Source organism: Piliocolobus tephrosceles, chromosome 1 (genome assembly GCF_002776525.5).
Source record: "Piliocolobus tephrosceles isolate RC106 chromosome 1, ASM277652v3, whole genome shotgun sequence".
NCBI classification, from domain to species: Eukaryota; Metazoa; Chordata; class Mammalia; order Primates; family Cercopithecidae; genus Piliocolobus; species Piliocolobus tephrosceles.
The window spans coordinates 5,102,263-5,124,054 of NC_045434.1; the positions used below are offsets into that span (position 1 = coordinate 5,102,263).

Genomic DNA, 21,792 nt, shown 5'->3' on the forward strand with positions numbered 1-21,792 from the left:
TTTTTGGATCCGCCCATGGGCAGTTCCTGCCATAGAGCCTTTGCTAGGCCCTTTCATTTGGATGTAATCCTGACTGTGATCAGACCACACCATTCCTCTGCTTAAAACCTTCCAGGGCCTTCCACTGCACTCTGAATCCAGTTTGCTCACACTGGTTTGCATAGCACTGACTGGTCTGGGCTCTGGCCGCCTCTCTGAGCTCGTCCTGTTCCGTCTTCCCCGCTGTCCCTGGTTCCAGCCACACCTTGAACATGCCGCAGGTCACCGTGCCTCAGGCTCTGGGTCCAGTATTTATGGTGTCCCTGCCTGAAAGGCTCTTCTTCCCTGATCCTACACGGGCGGCTCCTTCTTGGCCTTCAGCGCTAAGCCTGCGTGTCGTTCCATCAGAGAACCGTCTTTGACCTCCTGGTCTGAAGAACATCAGTCTGACAATGCTCCCTCCCAGCCTTCATTCTCTACACTGGCACCTTTACTTGCTGGTATTTTTCTGTGTGTTTGCTTAGTGTCTCTTTCCACCACTAACGTGCAGTGGGTTGGAGAGGAAGGATCTAGTTTGTCTCATTCGTTGTTAGCCCAAGCTCCTAGTTAGATGCCTGGCACAGTGTGCATATTCAATAATACTTGCTAGGTGCATAAACAAACAGAATATGGTGAGGGCCTAGGAACTGCAGAGCTGGGAGGACACCCAGGTGTGCCTCCCTCTGAATATCCAAAGCAGACATTGGAAAGGTCCTGACAGGTCTCTGTCCTCAGTCTTAGCCTCTTTGAGAAAGTTTCTATTCTTAAATAGAGCATTTGGCATTTGCGTACTCTTTAGAGCAAGTAAATACGTTATTTTGGAAGCCATAGAAATAAGAAGGCTCTAACATATCAGGAGTAGATATTTTACTTCAGAAAGCTAAAAGTGAAATTCCAATTTGGGACCCAGGGTGAGGCTGAAAAAGCCCAGGACTCAGACCTGGGGAAGCCGTCTTGTGTCCTGCCTCTGCCCCTTACAGCTCTGGGTGATGGCCGGTCACTTTGTCCTCTGCAAAAGCGGGGAGCAGGGCTGATACTCTCTCGGTGGCCTGTTTTTGTCCCCCTGTGTGCCTGAGAAATGTAGGAGAGGCACCGAGAGTTCTGCAAATTTGAATCACCCTATTTTCAATTCTGCTCAAGCACCAGATTGGTTAGTCCATAGTATTACTCTGTGCTGTGGTCCAGTCCATTTCGGGGGACGATAGGCCCGACCCAGCGGGCGCCTGGCTGCAGGAGCGGCGTAGTGGAGGGCCGGCGGACAGGGCCAACTAATGCTGTGCTTGGAAATGTGGGACTAGAAAGACCAGAGCAAATCAAAATGGATTTGGTTACAAATAAGGTCAATTAGAAACTGTTGTATATGCCTCTTAGTCAGTTATTTTTTCATGATTGACTTGAATTTCAAAGCCCTAGCTTTCAAGGACCAGAATCTCTTCGAAATTCATCTTACCTGCCTTATTCCTTATACCACACCCATGGGGCACTTGTCCTGATGAGAATTTGTTGTTAGTTTGCATTTTATTGCTCAATTTCTAGGACTTCTAAAATGAGACTGAAATGTTAGAAAGTGTTAGAAGTCCCCCAGCACAGTTTCTAGAACATAATTTGAACCTAGTTCCTTGGCTTCATTAATCAGCAATATAAAAGCCATCAAGAATGTTTTTCCTGGCATGTCATATTTTACCACTAACAGCAACTCCGTTATTAAATAACATATGTCCTTTCAGACATGGGTCATGCTGTAAAAGCCCTACAGCCTTGGTGTCTTTAAACGATCATAGGTTCACTTCTAGATTGAGACAGAGATACTTATGAAGCCTGTACATTGTAGTAACTTCCAAGATGGTTATCAAAATCCACCTGCAGTTGTCAGCCCACAAAAGTCTGGCTTTTTGTCTAGGCACAGTGGTGCACACCTGTAATCCCAGCACTTGAGGAGGCCGAGGCGAGTGGATCACTTGAGGTCAGGAGGAGTCTGACCAGCCTGGCCAACATGGTGAAACCCCGTCTCTACAAAAAAATACAAAAATTAGCCAGGCGTGGTGCTGCATGCATGTGATTCCAGCTACTCGGGAGGCTGAGGCAGGAGAATCACTTGAACCCAGGAGGCAGAAGCTGCATTGAGCTGAGATCACAACAGTGCAAGGCTCTGTCTTTAAAAAAAAAAGTCTGGCTTTTGTGGGTGTCAGAAATGGGGTGTGGTCCTGCCCTGCTCCTGGGCCCTGGACAGTATGGAAACGAGAGCCCAGCAGTGTCATCTGTGTTTGACAGGGCACCCCACAATTGAGGGTGGGGAGAGCGCTGTGGACTTACTGTGGTTTTCCCTATTCAGGACCTCTGTAGAAAGGAAAGTCAGATGAAAGAGCTCAGCGCACTCAGCAGAGTGTGCCCAGGCAAAGACTAGCATCGACGCACCCGTAGGCACCTCTGTTCAGCAGCCGCTCCTGCTGTCTGTGTGGCTCAGCAGCCTCGGGGCCCTGGGCTTCCGGGCTTAGGGGAGCAGCCTCGATAGTGGTGAACTGCAGCTTCTGGATTCTTCTAGGGCAAAGGGGCAGTGTTTTTAGTTTGACAGTTCCTGGATCCATCCTAGATTCCCTTAAGGGGCAGATAAAAATGAGAATCAGTGAAACCTTAAAATGGTGATTACATTGAACATAACCTTTTTCTTGCCGCTTTGAATAGTTCCACTGGTAAGAAAAGTTGAACTGGTAGGAAACCACTGCAGCTCCCTCGCTGCTAATGCACAGAGGGCTCGGTGCCCAGAGCCCAGGGCAGCGCCGTCGTCAGCAGTTGTCTTCCCACTTGCCACCTTGCTGGTCCAAAACAGAGGACAGTTATTGTTCAGAACAAATCAGCAGTTAGAAAGGCAAAATGTTCCATTTTCTACAAACAGCTGCAGTGACATGCCAGATTGTCCTCACTGACATTCATAATGGAACAGATTTGGGAATGTGTCATCTTTCGTTATTGCCATTGATGGTCCTCCGCCTTCCCCTTACAGAAAAAGAGGGTTTCTTTGAGATCTGGTCGCTTTTACTGCCATATAATGACGTTTGTTAAATCTTCTAAGAAAATCAGGCAACTGATGTTCCTTGGGTGCAGGGATTCAAGGGGTGTAGCATGTAGAGTTGATCATGGTCTTCTTTTTCCAGATAAGTGTTTTTTTTTTTTTTTTTTGCTCATTATCATCACTATTCCCTATGCACAGCCTCAGCCTCTCACAGCAGGAACTAACTTGTGTACATTGACAGGCTTCCACTCAGAGTCAGCTGCCACTTCCTCCAGCTCCCCTCCCACCATCCTGCCCAGGCTCTCAGCTCTTTTAGGGCCATGATCAGATGTTCACACCTCATTGTTACCAAGCCTGACAACAGAAAAGGGCTGGAATGATGGAAGGGCGATCATTGGCTTTAAAGAATATCAAGGATTGGAGCCCTCAGGGGTATCTGTGAAATTTCCTAGATTCAGAATTGTGAGGAATGTGTTACTGAAGTGAGAGTGAAGGCTGTCCCTCAGTTCTTAGCTGACACCCAGCAAGAGTCCCTCCTCTTCCAAGAGTGTCCAGCACCTGCCCCTGTGGAGCATCTGGCTAACCTGGATGCTGAACCTCGCCAGGCTAGAGTGAGTCCTGGTCATGGCCCCAGGAACCCAGGCAGCTCGCCTGCCCTTCCTGGCTGAGCAGGACAGGCACCAGGCTCCCCACTGCTGTCCAGAGCCAGCTGCATGTTTGCTGTGCAGAAACACTGAGCAAAATAAAGCTGTTGGTGAGGAAAATTGTTTATTTGAAATGTGATTGGCACATGTCAGAATCTGAACATTAAAGTTTTAGCTGCCTGTATTCTCTAGAAAGTGTTTATACTCTGTGGCTCGACCACGGACACACCATCATTCCCAGCTTCTTCCGTTTTGACTGGAGCTAAAAAAACTGCTGAAGGTGTTTGATCGCAAAGATGCATGTGACTTGCTTGGTACAAATATTGGAACCGATAACTTTATAAGGAGGTAGAGATTTCCCCAAACCTCAATACCTTCTAGAAATGCTGACTGCAGTTACAGTGGTCTATTTGCAGAAGGAGAGAGGGCCTCCAAGTTCGGTGTCTTTCACAGAGCAGGGAGCCACAAATGCTTCTAGATGGATCAGTTCTCACCTCATGCAAGGATATCTTCTGATACATTAGGGGTCCAACATTTGGGCTAATGACAGCTTGAATCCCATTTCTTAGAATCTTCTGCATTAAGAGTGGGATACAGAAAAGAAAAACAGTGAGACAAGAATGGAAGTGTTTATTCTTCAGACAAAGGCAGAGCATCCTCCTCTTCAGGGTGACAGAGTCAGAGCCTCAGTGCAGTGGGATCTGGCCTGTATGCTTTCTTTGTTTACACCCACGTCCAGCTGATGCTCCCTGGAGAGGTTAGAATATTTTTTAAAAATTGGTAATGTGCTTCCTATATGGGTTTGAGGAAACTGAATTATTTTGCTTGAAAAGGGTTGAGTATTGGAAAGATTCACTGATTTCCATTGCAGGACAGCATATAATTAAGCTTAGAGGAGAGCACGGGGGATTTAAAATGGCACCTCCCCCAGGAGACTGTGAGTCCGGGGTCCTTGGGAGCTTCGTTCAGAGTTCTGCAGTCCATGGGCCTGATGGGTGCTCAGCCCAGAGCAGATGTGTGGGAGTGCACGTTGACTGAGTGGCTGACCGTATGGCCACATATCAGGAAGAGCTTCCGACAGCACAGGACTGTCAGTCATCACAGGACACTTAGGAGAAGAGGGTGCTGATCATCTGTGATCTTTGAAATACAGAAAACCAGGAAAGCTGAGAGGAGGAACACTGTGATTGTAAGCGGCCTGTTTTGATGCCTTTCAAGTCTCTTCGGTTATTTCCTGATGAGCCAGGCCTCAGACGTTGACATCCTTCCCTCTTTTTCTTTCACTTAGCCCCTTCATGCTAAAGTTTTATCACAGGGAAATTGGGAAAGGTGAGTTAAGCCAGATGTTAGATTTGAATAACATTTCATAGGAAGCTTTATTTTACAATTGTACTTAAAGCCTCACAAAGAAAAAATACAAGCACTTGAAGACATTTGATGATGGATTCTATACAGACTTTGGATGCTGTGGGTTTCACTGACTTGCAAATTCGATATATGTGGTTACATGAAACGAAAGGTTACTGAAGACTGCTCCTTCTGAAACCCTTCTGTTTTCTTCAATACCGTTGTTTTCACTGTTTCATTGAGTCTTGAAATTTTGATGTCTTAAGAGATGATTCTATAGTATTATTTCTTCATAGACTATGTATTTCTGAAAATCAGATGTTTCTGAAGTCTAATTACTGTATAGCTTATCGATACACACAAGTTTATGGGAGCTGTTGCCTCTGTTCATCTTTCCTATGTTCAGAGTTTACAAAACATAGACCAGAGATAATGTTGCAAAAACTAAATGTAAAATTAAAATAGATGTTTCCTGCCCACAGATGAGGAGGATGGTATGGACTGCATGGACAATGAGAGGCGGCCGCATTTCCCTCAGTTCTCCTACTCTGCAAGTGGACGAGAATAAGTCTCTTTCATTCTGCTACTTCACTGTCATCTTCAATTTATTACTGAAAATGATTCCTGGACATCACCAGTCCTAGCTCTTACACATAGCAGGGGCACCTTCCGACATCCCAGACCAGCCAAGGGTCTTCACCCCTCGCCACCTTTCACCCTCATGAAAATACACATACACGCAAATACACTCCAGTTTTTGTTTTTGCATGAAATTGTATCTCAGTCTAAGGTCTCATGCTGTTGCTGCTACTGTCTTACTATTATAGCAACTTTCAGAAGTAATTTTCCAGCCTTTGGAAGTCATGAGCCCACCATTGTTCATTTGTGCACCAATTGTCATCTTTTGATCTTTGAGTTTTTCCCTCAGTGAAGGCTTAATGAGATACACTGATTCTAGGTACATTTTTTAACTTTCTAGAAGAGAAAATCTAACTAGATTAAGAAGATATAGTTTATCAATTCAGAACAAGCAATTGTGGAAGGGTGGTGGCGTGCATATGTAAAGCACATCAGATCCATGCGTGAAGTAGGTATATATCACTAAGCTGTGGCTGGAATTGATTAGGAAGCATTTGGTAGAAGGACTGAACAACTGTTGGGATATATAGATATATATATATATTTTTTTTAATTCCTGGTGGATACTGTAGAAGAAGCCCATATCACATGTGGATGTGGAGACTCCCGGGCAATCATGAGCCAGTGAACACTGTTCTACCAAGAAATGAAGGCACATGCACAGCCAAGGTCACTTACAGGGTCTTATGAAGCAGTTTGCGCCAGAGAGCATCTTTCCCCCGTGCTTGGAAACCTTTTTTCCTTCTTGACATTTATCACCTCTGATGGCTGAAGAATGTAGACAGGTATAATGATACTGCTTTTCACCAAAATTTGTACACCAAGGTAAACAGGTGTTTGCCTTATTTAATTTTTTACTTTCAGTTCTACGTGAATTAGCTTTTTCTCAGATGTTAAAACTTTGAATGTCCTTTTATGATTTTGTTTATATTGCAGTAGTATTTATTTTTTAGTGATGAGAATTGTATGTCATGTCAGCAAACGCAGCTCCAACCTATATAAAATAGACTTACTGCAGTTTCTTTTGACCCATGTGCAAGGATTGTACATGCTGATGAGAATCATGCACTTTTTCTCCTCTGTTAAAAAACGATAAGGCTCTGAAATGGAATATATTGGTTAGAATTTGGCTTTGGGAGAAGAGATGCTGTCATTTAACCCCTTGGTACTGAAAATGAGAAAATCCCCAACTATCCATGCCAAGGGGTTAATGAAACAAATAGCTGTTGACGTTTGCTCATTGAAGAATTGAAACATTATGATGACCTGGCAACAAAAAGTAATGAAGAAAATTGAGACCTGAGTGATGATAAGAAATGATCTTTACATGGCAAAATGAACACATCTTGAGGATTTAGGAAGTGGGCAGTGAAGGCTAAGAACCTGGTGTGTTTCTTGGGATCATGGTACATTTATCACTGAATTAAGCCATCAGGGAAAAAACAAAAAAAGAGAACACCTCCAGCTTTTCTTTTTCTGTATATACTCATGTCCCCAGATTCCAACATTTCTCACTGAAAGGGGACATGTATGCAAACCTCATCTTTCTCCTTCATTAATGGTGATCTTCAGATTAAACCCTTTGGTGCTAGGAGCTGACAATTTCCAAAGCAGCCTATGAAGTCCTAGGGGCTGGGGGCCGTTCTTGCGGCAAGCAGAAGGCCATCCCACTCCGTGGAGTGATCATGGAAATGTATTTTAGTTAAACTCTCTGACAGCTCCCAAATGGAAGACTACAGCGTGATGTAGTATTATGATTGCATTGTATGAAAGAGCAAGTGACTTTCTAAGTAGGATGAATCATATTCATATGCAGATGTCTTAGCCTCTTGACGCTGGAAGTGTGGATTTATAGCTATAAAACCACTGCTGGCAGTGGGTGGGCCACTGGGACTGACGGGGGTTAAAGGGCATTTTACTAAGGCAGCTAAGACATATTCAGACATCGATGTTCTCCTTATTTTTCATATTTCTACCTGAGTGAAGTTCATCCTTAGTATTGAGTAGGAAGTTACAGTAAATGGTAGTTCATTCTTACTTCTTTTTTTTTCACTTGGAATTATGTTGAATGTTTCATTTTGACAAAAAAGTAGACTAGAAGGTATGTTCTTTAAGTTGTCTTGCATCCATTGTATAAGAAAGAAACAGGTGGGAGGAAGAGCAGGAAGCTGAGACTGACTGATGTTCAGAGCACTTACTCCTCTGGAGGGAAACCATAGCGCCATGCACTAAGCACATAGCTTTGTGTTGTTTTGGTTTTTTCCCCCAGATCTTAGTGATTCCCGTGACCTTGGCCAAGGACACTTCCTAAAGTGTAATGACTGGCACTGACATTGCCCCAGTCGGGCCACTCCTCACACTGGCTCTCAGTCCCTCCCCAAACATGCCTGGGGCTCGGTCACTTCCATTCCACCCTCTGAGACTCCACTGGGGTCACACAAGGTGTCTTCTTGGCTTTGATTTTGAGAATCCCCTCTTTTCACTTCCAGATCTGTCAGCTGCCATGGAGGAATACTAGAAAACCAGAAATGTGTGTACAGGGAGATTTCTGAAACTTCCCTTGTGTCGCCCATAGTTGTAGTTTTGGGTTCTGGCAGGTGGAACACCCTGAAACCTGGAATCATTCTATGAGAATACAGTTCATACTTTGCAGACTCCAGCCCATACTAACTGTCATGAAGCTTGACTTCTTGTCATAATGCAGCCATCTTGGAGGAAATTGGCCATTTCTGCTTGGATTGTTGGCAGGGTCACGCTCAGCTTTGCTTTCTACACTAATTACATAGCATTATTCAAGTATTGTTTTCCATTTCCCATCCCTGATTTCCAGCTTCTTCAAGCTGACTGTTCTTGCAGGGGCCACTTGCTTCTCCTAGAGGACAAAAGTAAGGGCCTTCCTTACTAACTGCAGGGTCTCTATATTACACCTCAACGTACACACTTTGCTGCTACTGTTTGTACTGTCCACAGTAGAATTTCCTCATCTTGCTCCTGGTAGTGCATTACAGGCAAGCATGAAATGTAAAGTATTTATTTAAATAAAAAGAAAACCTCTAAATTGGTAATTGAATTACCTCCCTGTAGCTTTATAGTTTGTGACATTTCTTGACCTTGCTAGTTCTTTCATTAGATCTGTGCAAGATCTAGTCATCTGGTTAAGGATTTTAAGCAGATGCAACTATAAACCCAAGAAACTGTATTACTCTTACTGTTGGTCATACTAAAACTGTCTCTTTCCTGAAGTATATGGCCCGCGAGGATGTGAAATAACTAGGAGAAACTGTTTTTGTACACTGTACATCCTTAGTATTTTTACACGTATATGATAGGGATGAACATGATTTTCCTTCATGCAGACACAGCTTAAATAAAGCACTATGTCAATCTGCTACTTCTCTGTTTCTTGTTGTTGGATGTGGTTCTATGATCCCCCCAAATTACATCTTCTTTAATGAAAACAGATTTTTAATAGCCCCAGCTGGTATTAGCCTACTTTGTATAAAATGTGACAGGAAAATATACAAATTCCTTGTAGCTCAGACACACATAGGGGCTCATTTTTACTTCAGTGGAACGGTAGTAGTGCGGTGACGCAAACTGTGATGAAGGGCTGCTTCCGAGGGGAGACGCTGACTCTCAGCACTGGATTTAGGACGGATATTCTGTGAAGCCAGGGATGGAGGAGGGCTCAGACCTTGGAGACATTCAGACCCTCATCATCTATACAACCCATGGTTTGGACCCAGAATCTGAAGGAATGTAGCTTGTCATTAATGTCTTCCTGATAATGTACTGCTCTGCATACTTCCTTTCTTAGAGTGTATTTCTAACATGTCATGGCAAATGAACAAACTTAGACACGGGTGATGTAGATGGGTAGGACGGCTGGACTGCAGTCTGACTTCACGTTGAATCATTCTGGATGGGGCCTTTTTCTGATTTTACCTCATAAAGCTACTATTGTAGAAACTTGGCTTTGCTCCTGTGATGAAGCCAGACAGAGGAATGGCTTTTGGGACCAGAGTGAGTCAAGCGCGCTTGTGTACGTCACACAGCCAAATTTGAGAGCATTCCCACATGTGCTCTTCGCTCAAAACCACTGGGGTTGACAGATCCAGGAGGCTAAAATAAAGTGACCTCTATAATTCTTTAAAGGTGCTATTTTTAGAATATTGTATAATTTATTCACAGTATATCTAAATCAGAATTAAGGACAATTAAAATATCTTATGTGACAGCCTTTATGTCTAGCACATTTGATGAAAAACTTCTGAATCTGAATAGAAGTTCTACTGTTTCAGGCTTGAGCCTTTTACACGCTCAAGAGATTCGAATGGTCTGTGTGTGTAGATCATGCCACCGCCTCCAAAGCCTAGTCCACACCACTTCTGAGAGGCAAGGCTGAGCGGATGGTGACATCAGCGCTGTGTTGCGATGGGGATGAGGATGATGGCTCGCTGGCCAAGCAGGGCAGCCGAAGGTCAGGGACCCGTCCCAACTGCAGCCTTGCCTTTAGTGTTGTTTGTCATTCTCAGATACAACACAGTATGTCCAGTGTCCATTTTTATTACTTTAAAGCATTTGAGGGCTTAACTGTGTATAGTAGAAATACTATTTTAGACAAATAATTATCTGTGTACAGATAGATAGATATTTGATATACTCTAAGTAAATTTTCTAATTTCACTAAGTACGTTTTTAGGCTCCTCTCAAATACTGCATATTGAAGAAAAAAATCTGACACCACCGAGCCAAAGATGCTTTTTTGTCTGTTTTCGTTGTTTAACAGAATGGAAAGAGTAATGCATAGTGCTTCCTGGTGTCTCCTGATTGATTGATTGTGCGCAAATTAGGACAATACATAAAATGGAGTCTGATGGGACATTGATTAAAGGTGAAGGATGATTGCTATATAGATCATGAAAAGAAAAATGAATGGCAGGAAAAAAAGTTTGGTCCTTAATATACTTTGGCCTAGTTAAAATATGTGCCTTTTTGGTGTGTTTTGTTCATCACTACAAGATAAAAAGGAAACATTACAACTCAAGTCTTTAAAAAGTTCATTTATTGAAAATCATATGTACAACCTAGCATACGAATGAGCAGATTGAATCACGTAACTTCAAGCCATTTCTGAAAACATACACCAGGAGCTCTGCTCCTCTGGAGTCAGACTCCAGCTCCAGCCCGGCTGCGTGCAGGGATGGCGCACGCGCTGATGAGGACCAGCCCCCCTGCAGGCTGAGGCGGTGTCACCCTGGGAAGGTCGTGGTGCGTTGTGGCATATTAAGTCTAAATCAGATGAATGTATATATCTCTTTGTAAATCATTTATTTCACTCTGTTCCATCCAGGTCAGCAATCAGATTGTGGCATGCTGGGTAACTGGAAAAAATAATAAAAAGTAAGTTTCAATAGCTCACGTTCTTCAATGTGATTTGTCTTCTCATTTGCTGGTTTAGTCACCTTTTATGATGAAAACTGTTGGAGAAAAAAAAACCTGTTGCTAAAAATGTGGAAATTATATGAAAAGTTTGTGCCTCATCTCGTCCACATCAAAGCCCTTGTCACATACGAAATAAGGTTAACTGGTTTAATGGGTTAAATTTGAAAACAACCTAGACAACAGACACTCGTGCCTCTTAAATAAGGTCAGTCTAGTGTTAGGACATGGCCAGAGAGCCATCTCTTCTCCTCTCCAGGAAAGGACACATTGATTTGTGCCAGAATCTGTTTACTGAAAATTGTTCTGACCTTACAGCAGGTAATTCCAGAAGAAAAACAGGGTGTAGGCCAAGTGCCCCTAAGAAATTCCTCCTGAAACAAAACAAGCTGAAACATCTCCAGATTTACTGTCACATATAAAAAAGTATTTTCACATGGAAACCTCGAAACCTCCCATGTGTTGGAAGAGGGGATTGGGTGTACTGAGGTCTCTTTAGTTTTACACAGATACAGATGTTCCAAAGCTGCTTCATGCGAATTGGGTTGGGGGAGAATCGCAAGTTCAGAAAGTACTGAATACTGTTCCTGGCCTCTGCTGCCATGGCTGCCCAAATTAGTTTAAACCACATCAGGAACTAGAGTCAGAAGCCACTGGAAACGGTTGTGTTCCACAAAACATGGCTGGAGTTTCTGCTGTGCACCGTGTGGGAAGGTGACGGCCCCAGTCCTCGCCCTCTAGAGTGTCAAGGCCAGAGAAAGCCAATGGTTTCCAAATCCCGGTTTCCGCATCAGTTACACTGGCACGCGCTGCAGGGCCAGGCGCCCAATCTGGTCCCTCTGTAGTTAGGAACCGTCTGCCAAAAAGAGAAGTGGGCCTGCCCCTCCCCAGTGAGGACTTTCCAAGCTAGACTCCAAGGGACGACTCTGTCAACCTACTTTAAGCCGTCATTATGTGGGGATTTCCAAGACAGGACAGTGAGTGAAACCGAATCTCCATTCAAGAGAAATATATGAACATTAGCCCGTTGCCTTTTATAAGAAATGAGAAAAAGTAATGTTTGCATTTCAAGTAGGTTTCCCAGTGTGTGAGAGGCCCTGAGGACAACTGTTTCTCGAACAGGTCTGTGAGTAGTGGGGTGGTCTTAGCAGGGTAGTTAGAGTAGCTGGGGGGCCTGGCCTCAGGCTGAATGCAGGTGGGGCTCTGGCAGGAGGCCTCACTCCTCCTAGTAAACCTGCCATCCGATGCACACGGCCCTCGCAGGCCTGTGGAGCCAGGTGGACTATTTCCTGGGCCCACAGGGTGCTTTGTTCTCCAGGCCCTTTCTGAGTGGCCCATGTGGAGTCCACCCCGTGCACTGTGCCCGAGAGCCCTGGCATTGCAGAGGGGACTCCCTTCTATCTTCAGTGGGATGCTCACAGCAGAGACTGCCACCAATGCAATCTGATCGTCAAACACATGGTTTGCACCAAGCTGACCTGCCTTCCAGGCCAGCTGATCGAACTGACCCAGCACAGTCCTGCTAAATGCCTGGTTTGAATGGCCCTCCACCCCTGCTCCGTGGATTGGCCACGTAGGGCAGGTGGCCTGGTGGCCTCGCTCTTGACGCAGTGGCTTCCTAACCTTAGAAATGCTAGGATGACTCTGAATACAAAAAGGGCAAGCATAAATCCCAACAGATAACACTTCAAAAGAAAAACAGCCCGACTCTCAGCTGAGCACAGTGGCCACACCTATAATCCCAGCACTTTGGAGGCTGAGGCACTAGGATCGCTTGAGTCCAGGAGTTCGAGACCAGCCTGGGCAACATAGCAAGACCTCATCTCTACAGAAAAATTGTAAAAATTAGCCACGTGTGGTGGTGCACACCTGTAGTCCCAGGGACTCAAAAGGCTGATGCAGGAGGATTGCTGTAGCCCAGAATTCAAGGCTGCAGTGAGCTATGATCGTGCCACTGCACTGCAGCCTGGGTGACAGATCGTGACCGTGTCTCTTAAAAAAAAAATGAAAAAAAGAATTGAATTTTGGGTAGAAAACACACCCACATACGCACAATACAGAATAGGCGTGAAAACCTGAAATAAAAGTAAAACGTGTTACGGAATTTTCTGAGAAGCTCCAGGAAACAGGCAGTTCTCATGATGAGTCTACATAATGCCTGTGGGCTCCCAGGCCACCTAGCAATTATCATTATCGGAGCTGCTCACTGCTGGCACTCAGGTGACCTCCTAATGCTGTGGGCCTGCACGGGAGTGACAGATGTGTGGGCCTCACCAGGAACTAACGGAAGTCAGCCTGATGCCTTCCTGCGGCAGACCGGCCGTGACCGTCTGCACGGGCTTTGAATTTCGTGCGGCTCAGGCGAGAAGCTCTATACCCATCCCCACTTTCACACTGTCAAACTCACCGTCCGCTGCGCAAGCCCCCGTGCCTGCAGCCGTGCCTGGCCCACGGTGAGCGTTCAGTCAGCACTGGGGGGCTGGATAATCTGTCCTAGGAGCTCACCGTTTTGTCGCCTCCCTTTGCTGACTCTTCAGTACCACACATTGCTCTGACCCTGCAGCACGTCCCGGGACAGAAGCCGTAGTTACTGCCCACATCTGGCTTATCTGCCATTAGGGATATCCGTGATGCTTATCTCCAGAAAGTCCTGTCACCAGCACCACAGTGACCGTGGTCTCGCTGTCCAGGAAAGAAGCGCGTGCGTATGCCAGTGGGACGTGAGCCCTCAGCCAGTGTCTCTCATCCTTCTGCCCTTCCATTTGTCATCATGGCCCTTGCTGTGACCCTCCTGTGGCTGCCCCGCAGCACACTGGCCACTGCTCCCCTGCCGTGCTGTCCACAGTGGTGGAAACGCACCCCATCTGCAGGCGCACAGCTGCTAACCCATTTGCTTTGTTCTCACTTTAAATCCTATGGGAGTCTTCACAAACCCTGCCTCGTTCATTTCTGAAGTTTGATAAGTTCTGAGTGTAAGAAATGAGTTGCTCGGGGTGACCTGAACTGTTCCCCGGGCGACCACGCTGTGGGGGTCCAGCCAGCCTCTTCTGCCTCTTTGTTCCCAAGCCAGCCAGAAAGGCCAGAGTTGGCAGCCCGGGGAGATGGTGGCACCCCTCGCCCCGCTCACGGGAGACCTGCCCGGGCTTTCCACTTCATTCTCTCTGTGGGTGGCTCTAGGCAGCCCTTCTGAAGGTAACGTCCCCTTCCCCTCCCCGCTATCTGCTCTGCTCACTGGCATGCTCTCTCTGTTGGGCCAAGTCAAAACATGGTCCTGGTCCCTTGTGTGTCTGGCAATAAAGCCTCCATTTGTAACTGGAGAGGGCAGACCCCTCCCCCCATCTCCATCTGGGGCATTTCAAAGCTGGCCCTGAGTTGACAGAGCTCCAGGGCAGCCCCTGCCTCGCTTGGTGGCTCGCCTCCCGCCTCCGCCTCATGTTCTGGGCGCCAGGGCTGGGGCTCGGCAGCTGTTCCAGCCAGGCCCGGCTCCGCCCACACCCGCTCGGGTACCTGCCCCCATCCACACATCCTGTGGCCTGAGAAGAAGTTCATTTCCCTGCCCAGCCACTTCCCAATTCCATTCACTTCATTTCTCTGAGCCTTATTTTTCTATGTACAAAATGGCTATTTATCTCAAATGGCCCTTTCAAGCCCACAATGATCTCAGCACTAATCCTGCTGGTTTCATAACCATCCGTGCTGGGCTCTGGGTGATATCAGGCACTTCCTTTTAAAGGGAAGCTGGTTCTTTTTTCTTTTTCTCTGCCAGAAATCAAGTGACATGGAAGCTAACACATGTCTCTGAAGCGACGCAGAGCTGAGATTGGAACCCAGGCAGTTTGGCCTCAGAGTCCAGACTCCCATGCAGGACTCTCCTGCTTGTTCTAGCAGACGAGGGGGAACCACTTTGATATCTACGGAATTCAGCTGCCAAATTGGGCAGGAAACCTGGATGCAAGAAGCCACGTGAGCTCTGGCTTGCCACCAATGCAGTGAGGAGAGGTGCCCTCAGCACGCTGGGCAGAACGCTGTGGAAGCACAGCCTTCGAGCAGGACCGCCCAGCTGTTAGAAGGGAGTATCCCTCTACAGAGCTGAGGGGCGCTCGGCCACCTTCAGGCCCCCGCGGCCCTGCTGTCCCCAGCACCGTGGCTGAGGTTCTCGCTGAGGGGCCTCATCCCCTCCAGGTCAGGCTGTCCAGGAACCTTGCTCTGTCAGCTGCAAAGCAGGGCAGGAGCTCATGGTTAAGGCCATCCCAGGGCAGCGGCCACTCTTCCCTCCTGGCTGCCCAGCTGGGCCTCTGACAACAGCAGCCACACGGCAGTCAGAGTTCAAAGCCTTCCTTCCCTTCCACGGCAGGCCTTGGCTGTGCTGCTTCTGGGCTCTGAGAAAGGAACCAGAGAAACGGTAAGGTAGCCACAGAGAAGGCCGCCTTGCAGACACGAAGTGGGACTTTCCATAAGACAGCATCTCTAGCTGGACTTGAGGGGGAGAGGGAGGCCCCCGCACACAGGAGGCTGGGGTGGAGGTCCTGGCTCTGAGGTGCTGCCTCCTCCCCAGGGTGCACCCGAGCCCAAGCGTTCCTTCCTAACCATGGGGTCTGAGTTTGTCATCTTCCAGCTTTCTCAAGTCCCCTGAGTCATCAGAACTTCCTCTCCACACAGGCAGGTCTGTGTTTTATATGAACCATGTTTCCATGGTAAATAGATTTTAAGAATTCCCAAAGGACAGACAGTGTCACCAACAGCAGAGAGTGGAGCCTCTGGCTGCCTCATGTTTGAAAGTGTTAAAAATAAAGACAACACTGACATTTGGGGTTGTAATGTGACGGAATTACAGTCTTTTAAAGGCAAGAACCACTGATCTACACTACATGTAATATTCAGTGTTTTGTTCACTTGTCTAATTGGATTAAAATATTTAGCTCCCTTTAAAATCTTGATTGTGAATTTATATTGCAAAATGTAATGTCTGACTCAGGAAGCAATAAGTAGAACAAATGTATCTGAAGGAATATAAAATTCAATGTACTTTTCTCCCATGATTCTCATTCTGAAAGTACTCACTCTTGGACAAAGTGAACTGCTAACGGAAGAGCAAGTCTGGCTAAAATGAAGCCCTGTGCGCTTTTCAATATTAGACACAGGGTGCTCAGTCAAAAAACACAAAGTTTAACTCTCTGCTCTTGGAGGTGTCTGGGGAAGTTTCGCCGAAGGTCGCGAGATGCTTATGTTAGACACGCAGCACCCGGGGTCTCGTGTCATCTTTAAAAACACTCAGGCAGCAGGGAGTTAATGACATTTTAGCTGCATATGTTCAAGTTTATTTAAAAAAATATGCAAGTCACTTTGGTTGACAGTGTCTTGTACACAGTTTTGAAAGAATCAGGGCAAACTTTAACAGAGTCAGTTTTTATTTGAAAAATATTTTCTGGGAATGTATCAGTGTTTATTTTTGAGACTGACAATTCGGGTGAAAATCAGGATAAAAACAAAAAAACAACAATTTGGTTGAAATCAAATTGTTTGTTTTCATCTATTTAGAATTCTTTCCAAAAAATCTTGGTTCAGGAGGAGGCTTTTTAATTTATTTTATTCAGTGTATTTGCTGTTCTATTCAAGCACCATCTGTCTTACAGGTAGCTAACTTTGTGGTAGCTCCTAAGTCAGCTGGGCGAGGCCCCCAGGGCTCCTGGAAGGACCACAGTAAATTAGGTGACACCTCCAAGGCCTCACATGGGCAGCCTGCAGCAGCTCTGCCTTGCAGACAGGCCTCCCCAGCAGGGAGTGCTGGCCCCTAGAGCTGTCACTTTTCTAGAGCCTCCCTTCTCCCTTTGCTTCCAATCGCAATGGGCCTTTCCTCCTTCATCATCTTCTGTGTCTCTGCGTCCCCTGCTTGTTTTCGGCTCTCTTCTATGAGTCCTTTGGTATAATGAGATAATGTCGATGATCTTGAATATAATCACATATGGCTGCTGGATCCATGTACAAGTTTAAATCAAATTAGAAAGTAAATTCACTGCCAAGAATGCTTAAAAGTCATAGGGCCAACTGATTAACCACTGACAAGTCAGTTTCCGACTCTGTTTTCTAAACTGTAAGTGATTCATATGAGGGACTAAAAGGGAATCGCTCCCCAGACTGAACACTGCAGACAGAACCAAGCAGCCTACTTAGGGTATGACGGCCATCAGAAAATGCAAGTCAGCTGAGACCGTATTCATTACCAAATAAGCACGCAGACACAGAAAATCAGCTTGATGCTTGAGACCATCCTCTAAGCGGACAGATAATTTCTGTTTTCCCCTCTCCCAGATGCCATTCTCCCCAAGACTCTTATTTCCTCACCAGCCGGCTCCAACCTTCCTAGCCAGATGTTAGAGCCCCCAGGCTCTAGGTTGCAGACCCCTGACCCTGCTCCCAGCTGTCAGGCCCTGCCCAGACTTCCCCAAGACCCACGGACCTCCCCCCGAATCCCCTCCCCCCCACCCCCACACCAAGGTTTCAGCCTCCCATAGCCAGGGCCTGCCTCTCAAGAAGAGGTGAGAGTGTGACTACCCAGTTTCAAACAAAAGACAGGCCAGAGTGTCTCTCTGGAGGCCCTGACCCTCTCGCAATACAGAGTGCAGGGAACTGCATCTAGGCAAAGCTGGGCAAATGCTTCAATGTCTGTTCTCCACAAGGAGAAGAAAGAGCCATTTCATGACATCTAAAAGCCATTTTCTTGAAGTTGTTTCCCCTGGGTGAGGCAGGAGATCAATAATGCCATTATTTGTAGTCACCCAAAACTAAGAACAAGCCAAGAGGCTGGGCACAGTGGCTCACGCCTGTAATGCCAGCACTTTGGGAGGCAAAGGTGGGCAGATCACCTGAGGTCAGGAGTTCGAGACCAGCCTGGCCAACATGGAGAAACCCAGTCTTTACTAAAAACACAAAATTAGCCCGGTGTGGTGGTGGGCGCCTGTAATCCCAGCTACTTGAGAGGATGAGGCAGGAGAATCGCTTGAACCCAGGAGGCGGAGGTTGCACTGAGCCAAGGCCATGCCACTGCACTCCAGCCTGGGTGACAAGAAAAAAACTCATCTCAAAAGAAACACAGCTGGGCGCAGTGGCTCATGCCTTTAATCCCAGCACTTTAGGAGGCTGAGGTGGGCGGATCATCTGAGGTCAGGAGTTCGAGACCAGTCTGGCCAACATGGTGAAACTCCGTTTCTACTAAAAATACCAAAAAATTAGCTGGGCATGGTGGTGGGTGCCTGTAAACCCAACTACTTGGGAGCCTGAGGCAGGAGAATCACTTGAACCTGGGAGGCGGAGGTTGTAGTGAGCAGAGATAGCACCACTGTACTCCAGTCCAGTCTAGGTGACAGAGCGAGACTCCGTCTCAAAAAACAAAACAAAGCACAAGCCAAGCCATGAGCCAAGAGCTGTAGCCAGTGGCCTGGGCCCCGCCCGCCGCAGACAGCCCCGGGGAGGGAAGCGGGAAGGATGGCAGGTCTCGTGGCCAAAAGCATCCGTGTGGTAGCTACCACTACCAGGGGCTCCCTCTGCCAGCCATGTCGTTGTGAGTGTTTCAGAATTCAAGCAGAAAGAAGTTAGAATAATGAAGCCTGCTAACAGGCTAGACACTTGCTGTCGGAGGCCACAGGCCAGCCTGAGCCCCACCACCAGGGGCAGCGGGGCTCAGGACCCAGGACAGGGAGTGAAGGAAAGGGGTGGACTTTGCTTTGGAACCGCTGCCCGACCCATTCTCTTCTGGGTATTAAGTGGACAGAGATGGTTAGAGTTAGACATGCAAAATTAAGTTAAGCTTAACTCATCCAGGCTGAGAAAATGGAAGCCTTTAGTTAAACCGTCTCTAACCCGGACATGAGGACAGCTCTAACCTCAGCTGCCCAAGATCTGGACCCGCAGGCCACTCCAGGAAAACAGAGAGGCTGGCTGAGCACTCCAGAGCCCTCAGGCGACACCTCCTCCAAAATACCTGCTTGAACCTACAGCAGCCTCGCTCACAGCACGGCTCAGCAGAAGCCTAACTCACACGCTGATTCCGTGACAAGAAGGCATTGCAGGGGCTGAAGCCCACTGACAGCCCCTACCTAGAGGCGAAGGCCAGGCTTAGCCAGAAAAAGCGGGCTCTGGGTTTAGATATTCCGCAGAGCGCTTGCAAACCTGGATCCCTGCCTCCTCTCTGACCACTAGTATTTGCAACTGAAAGCCAACATTCCCTCTACCAAATTTCTTTTGTCATGTTCATATTAAAATAACTCCAAGTATAATATTTGAATCTGAAAGGCCGCTTTAGAGATGAGCCAGATGGGCCAGTATCAGATAGCACAGGATGGGCAAAGCATTGCTGCTGCTTCAGGCAAAAGAAGAAAGACCTGCTAGTTTTTCTGAGGATTTTTTGAGGTTCGGGGTTTTTTTAATGCATTTTGTGAAAATTCTGCAACTCACTTGGCAATAACCAGATTTTTAAAGCCCTGGAAGAGGCTTCGAAGCATGGGTGATCCATGTTAAGATCTAAGTGTGCTGTAAAGCAGGCAGATGGGGAGTTAAAAGGCAAAGCCCACGTTCTCCTGACCTAGTCCAGAGCCCAAAGGAAGCTGCCGTGTGCTTCAGCTTCCATGGAAGACTCCCCACACCTGAGGTCTGACAGAGTTCTTGGCTTTAGAGGCCAAAGATTCACACATGCCAGGAGTCACGGTCCCTCCCTCCTATGTGACAAGAGCCTAGTCACCTGCCAGGAAACCTAGTGGCCCCAGTGGCCCTGACCTTTGGCTGGCCAGGCCTAAAGCAGGTGCCGCTGGGGCCGTCCCTGGGGACCTGCCCACAGGGCTGGGTTCTGAGCTGGGTCTGGTGGAGGATGAGGCGGTCATCCTGAAAGCAGAGGACAGGGGAGTGGTGCTGGTCCTACGGCTGCTGCTCTGCAGGCCTCTGCCTTCCCTGAACCTCTCCCAGGACCCTGTGAAGAGGAGGGAGAAAGGAAACACCCTCATGTGGCCAGCCTGTGTGCCCCAGGGCCTGTGGGGCATCCCGCCTGCACTCAGCACACCCAGTAGCCCGTGAAGCCAGGCGTGCACCATGCCCACTGTGCAGAGGAGACACTGAGGCTGGAAAAAGGCTTAAGTTACTTGTCCGAAGCGGGGGTGGGGGCTTCAGCACAGTGACACAGACTGGAATAATTCTCTGTTCTTTCCAGCTCCAAACACTTCGAAGGTTTTCAAAATGTAGTGTCCTCCAGAATCACCCCACCAGCTTGGCGAAATTCAGGTTCCAGGACCCTGCCGTGGAGCGCGCCAGGTGAGGCCTCGCCTCCTAGCTTAGCAGTGGCAGTGCGACTGTGGCTAGGACTTTGAGCAGCCTGCTCCCCCACGGTCCCGGTGAGCAGTCTCAGAAGCATGGGGACAGCAGAGGCGTTTCCACCTCCAGGCCTTAGCTCCCTGGCGCCTGGCTGTGCTCATTTACTGCCTGTGAACACGTTTTGCAGAGGGATTTTGGGCTGAGTGGGAAAAGTCAGTACTTACAGGTTCCTTGAGCACAGGGTCATTTTGTAAGGAGAATGAGACTCCTCTTCGTTTCCATTTCCAGATGCATTTTTCCTATTCATCACTCCAAGCGCGTACTGCCTGAAGTCCCAGGGCACTCACAGAGCACCCGGGTGCAATCCTAATGAAAGGCGGAGGCCTTGGTCAGCCCCCGGACCACCTCATTATCCTAACAAACTGCTTGATGGGGCAAAATGCACAGCCTCTCTAACAGGCAGAGAAGCGATTTAGAAAACAAGAGGTTTCAGGCTGCGTTCCAAACTCACCGGACACTTTCCTTCCTCCCTTTTTCCTGCTGGTGGCCCTGGATCTCACCTGAATGGGGAAAGCCTGGGCTGTGGAGCCAGGCTTAGGTTCCATTTGTGGTGTCCCTACCTCCCAGCTGTAATGCTTGTCTGGGCCTTGGTTTCCCTATCTAAAACATAGAGACAATGATGTCAGCACCGCCTGCTTGTTCCAGGGTAAAGGGGATTCATGCGTGCTGTGTAACACTGCCGGGTGCTCTGCAAGCACTCCAGATAGTAGCCCAGTAATCAGCTAATTCAGGACAAGATGCCTGCATTCCATTCAAGACGACTTTGCTAATTGAGAACACCTCTTTCCTCAACCAATTCAAACCATACACGACCTTCCGAGGCAGCTCAAGGCCACCCTCCTCCAAAAAGCCTGTTTTGCCGCCCACGGTCGTCCTCCCACTTCTCCCTGCTCTCGCACCCTCCGCGGCCTGCACGGCGCAGCTTGGCACTTGGTGTGGTTCGTTCATTCGCGGGCCTGGGTCTGTTCACCTGCAGGGACTTTAACCCCCTCACCAGGGCGGGCGCATGGCTCCGCTTCTCTGGGTCCTGCACCGCCCAGCACAGTCGTCAGGACCTCCCGCCCAGCTTACTGCTAACCGATGTGATCCGTGGGAAAGCCGGCCTGTTGAGCTGCATAAAAGACCCACCGGTAGCCTCCCGCGTGTTCTTGGGAGGGGTGAGCCCGCCCACGGACTCCCACCTGCGCCGCGTTCTGCACAGTACCTGGGTCCGCAGCCGGTCCACCTCTTCCGACAGGCTCTGCCTCTCCAGGAGAAGCTGGTTCTGCTTGTTGAGGAGCTGCACCAGCTGCTGGGCTGTGGCCTGGCTGTGCTTATCCAGCTGCCTTAGCCTGA

At 47.8% G+C, this 21,792-nt stretch overlaps 2 protein-coding genes across 11 annotated transcripts in view; one reads left to right on the plus strand and one right to left on the minus strand.

The window, feature by feature from the left end:
* AKT3 (AKT serine/threonine kinase 3) overlaps positions 1 to 21,792 on the plus strand; it is a 373,403-nt gene that overhangs the window by 348,775 nt on the left and 2,836 nt on the right. For 2 of the 6 annotated variants that reach the window (XM_023216162.2, XM_023216167.1), the window contains one exon: positions 5,502 to 11,074. In XM_023216162.2, the coding sequence (XP_023071930.1) occupies positions 5,502 to 5,587 (86 nt within the window). In that variant the 3' untranslated portion in view covers positions 5,588 to 11,074. Of the gene's footprint in view, positions 1 to 5,501; positions 11,075 to 20,296; positions 20,648 to 21,792 lie in introns of those variants that run through there. The other 4 variants (XR_002732370.3, XM_023216166.2, XM_023216163.3 and 1 more) reach the window with 4 other exon arrangements.
* The window catches only part of SDCCAG8 (serologically defined colon cancer antigen 8), a 256,242-nt gene continuing 240,659 nt past the window's right edge, over positions 6,210 to 21,792 (minus strand). For 2 of the 5 annotated variants that reach the window (XR_002732368.1, XR_002732369.1), the window contains exons 17-19: positions 21,662 to 21,788; positions 20,622 to 20,763; positions 6,210 to 11,042 (exon numbers count right to left, since the gene is read on the minus strand). Coding sequence is in view for 2 of the 5 variants with exons in the window: in XM_023216160.1 (XP_023071928.1) it covers positions 11,013 to 11,042; positions 21,662 to 21,788 (157 nt within the window). In the remaining 3 variants the exon portion in view is untranslated. Of the gene's footprint in view, positions 11,043 to 20,621; positions 20,764 to 21,661; positions 21,789 to 21,792 lie in introns of those variants that run through there. The other 3 variants (XM_023216160.1, XM_023216158.1, XR_003309619.1) reach the window with 2 other exon arrangements.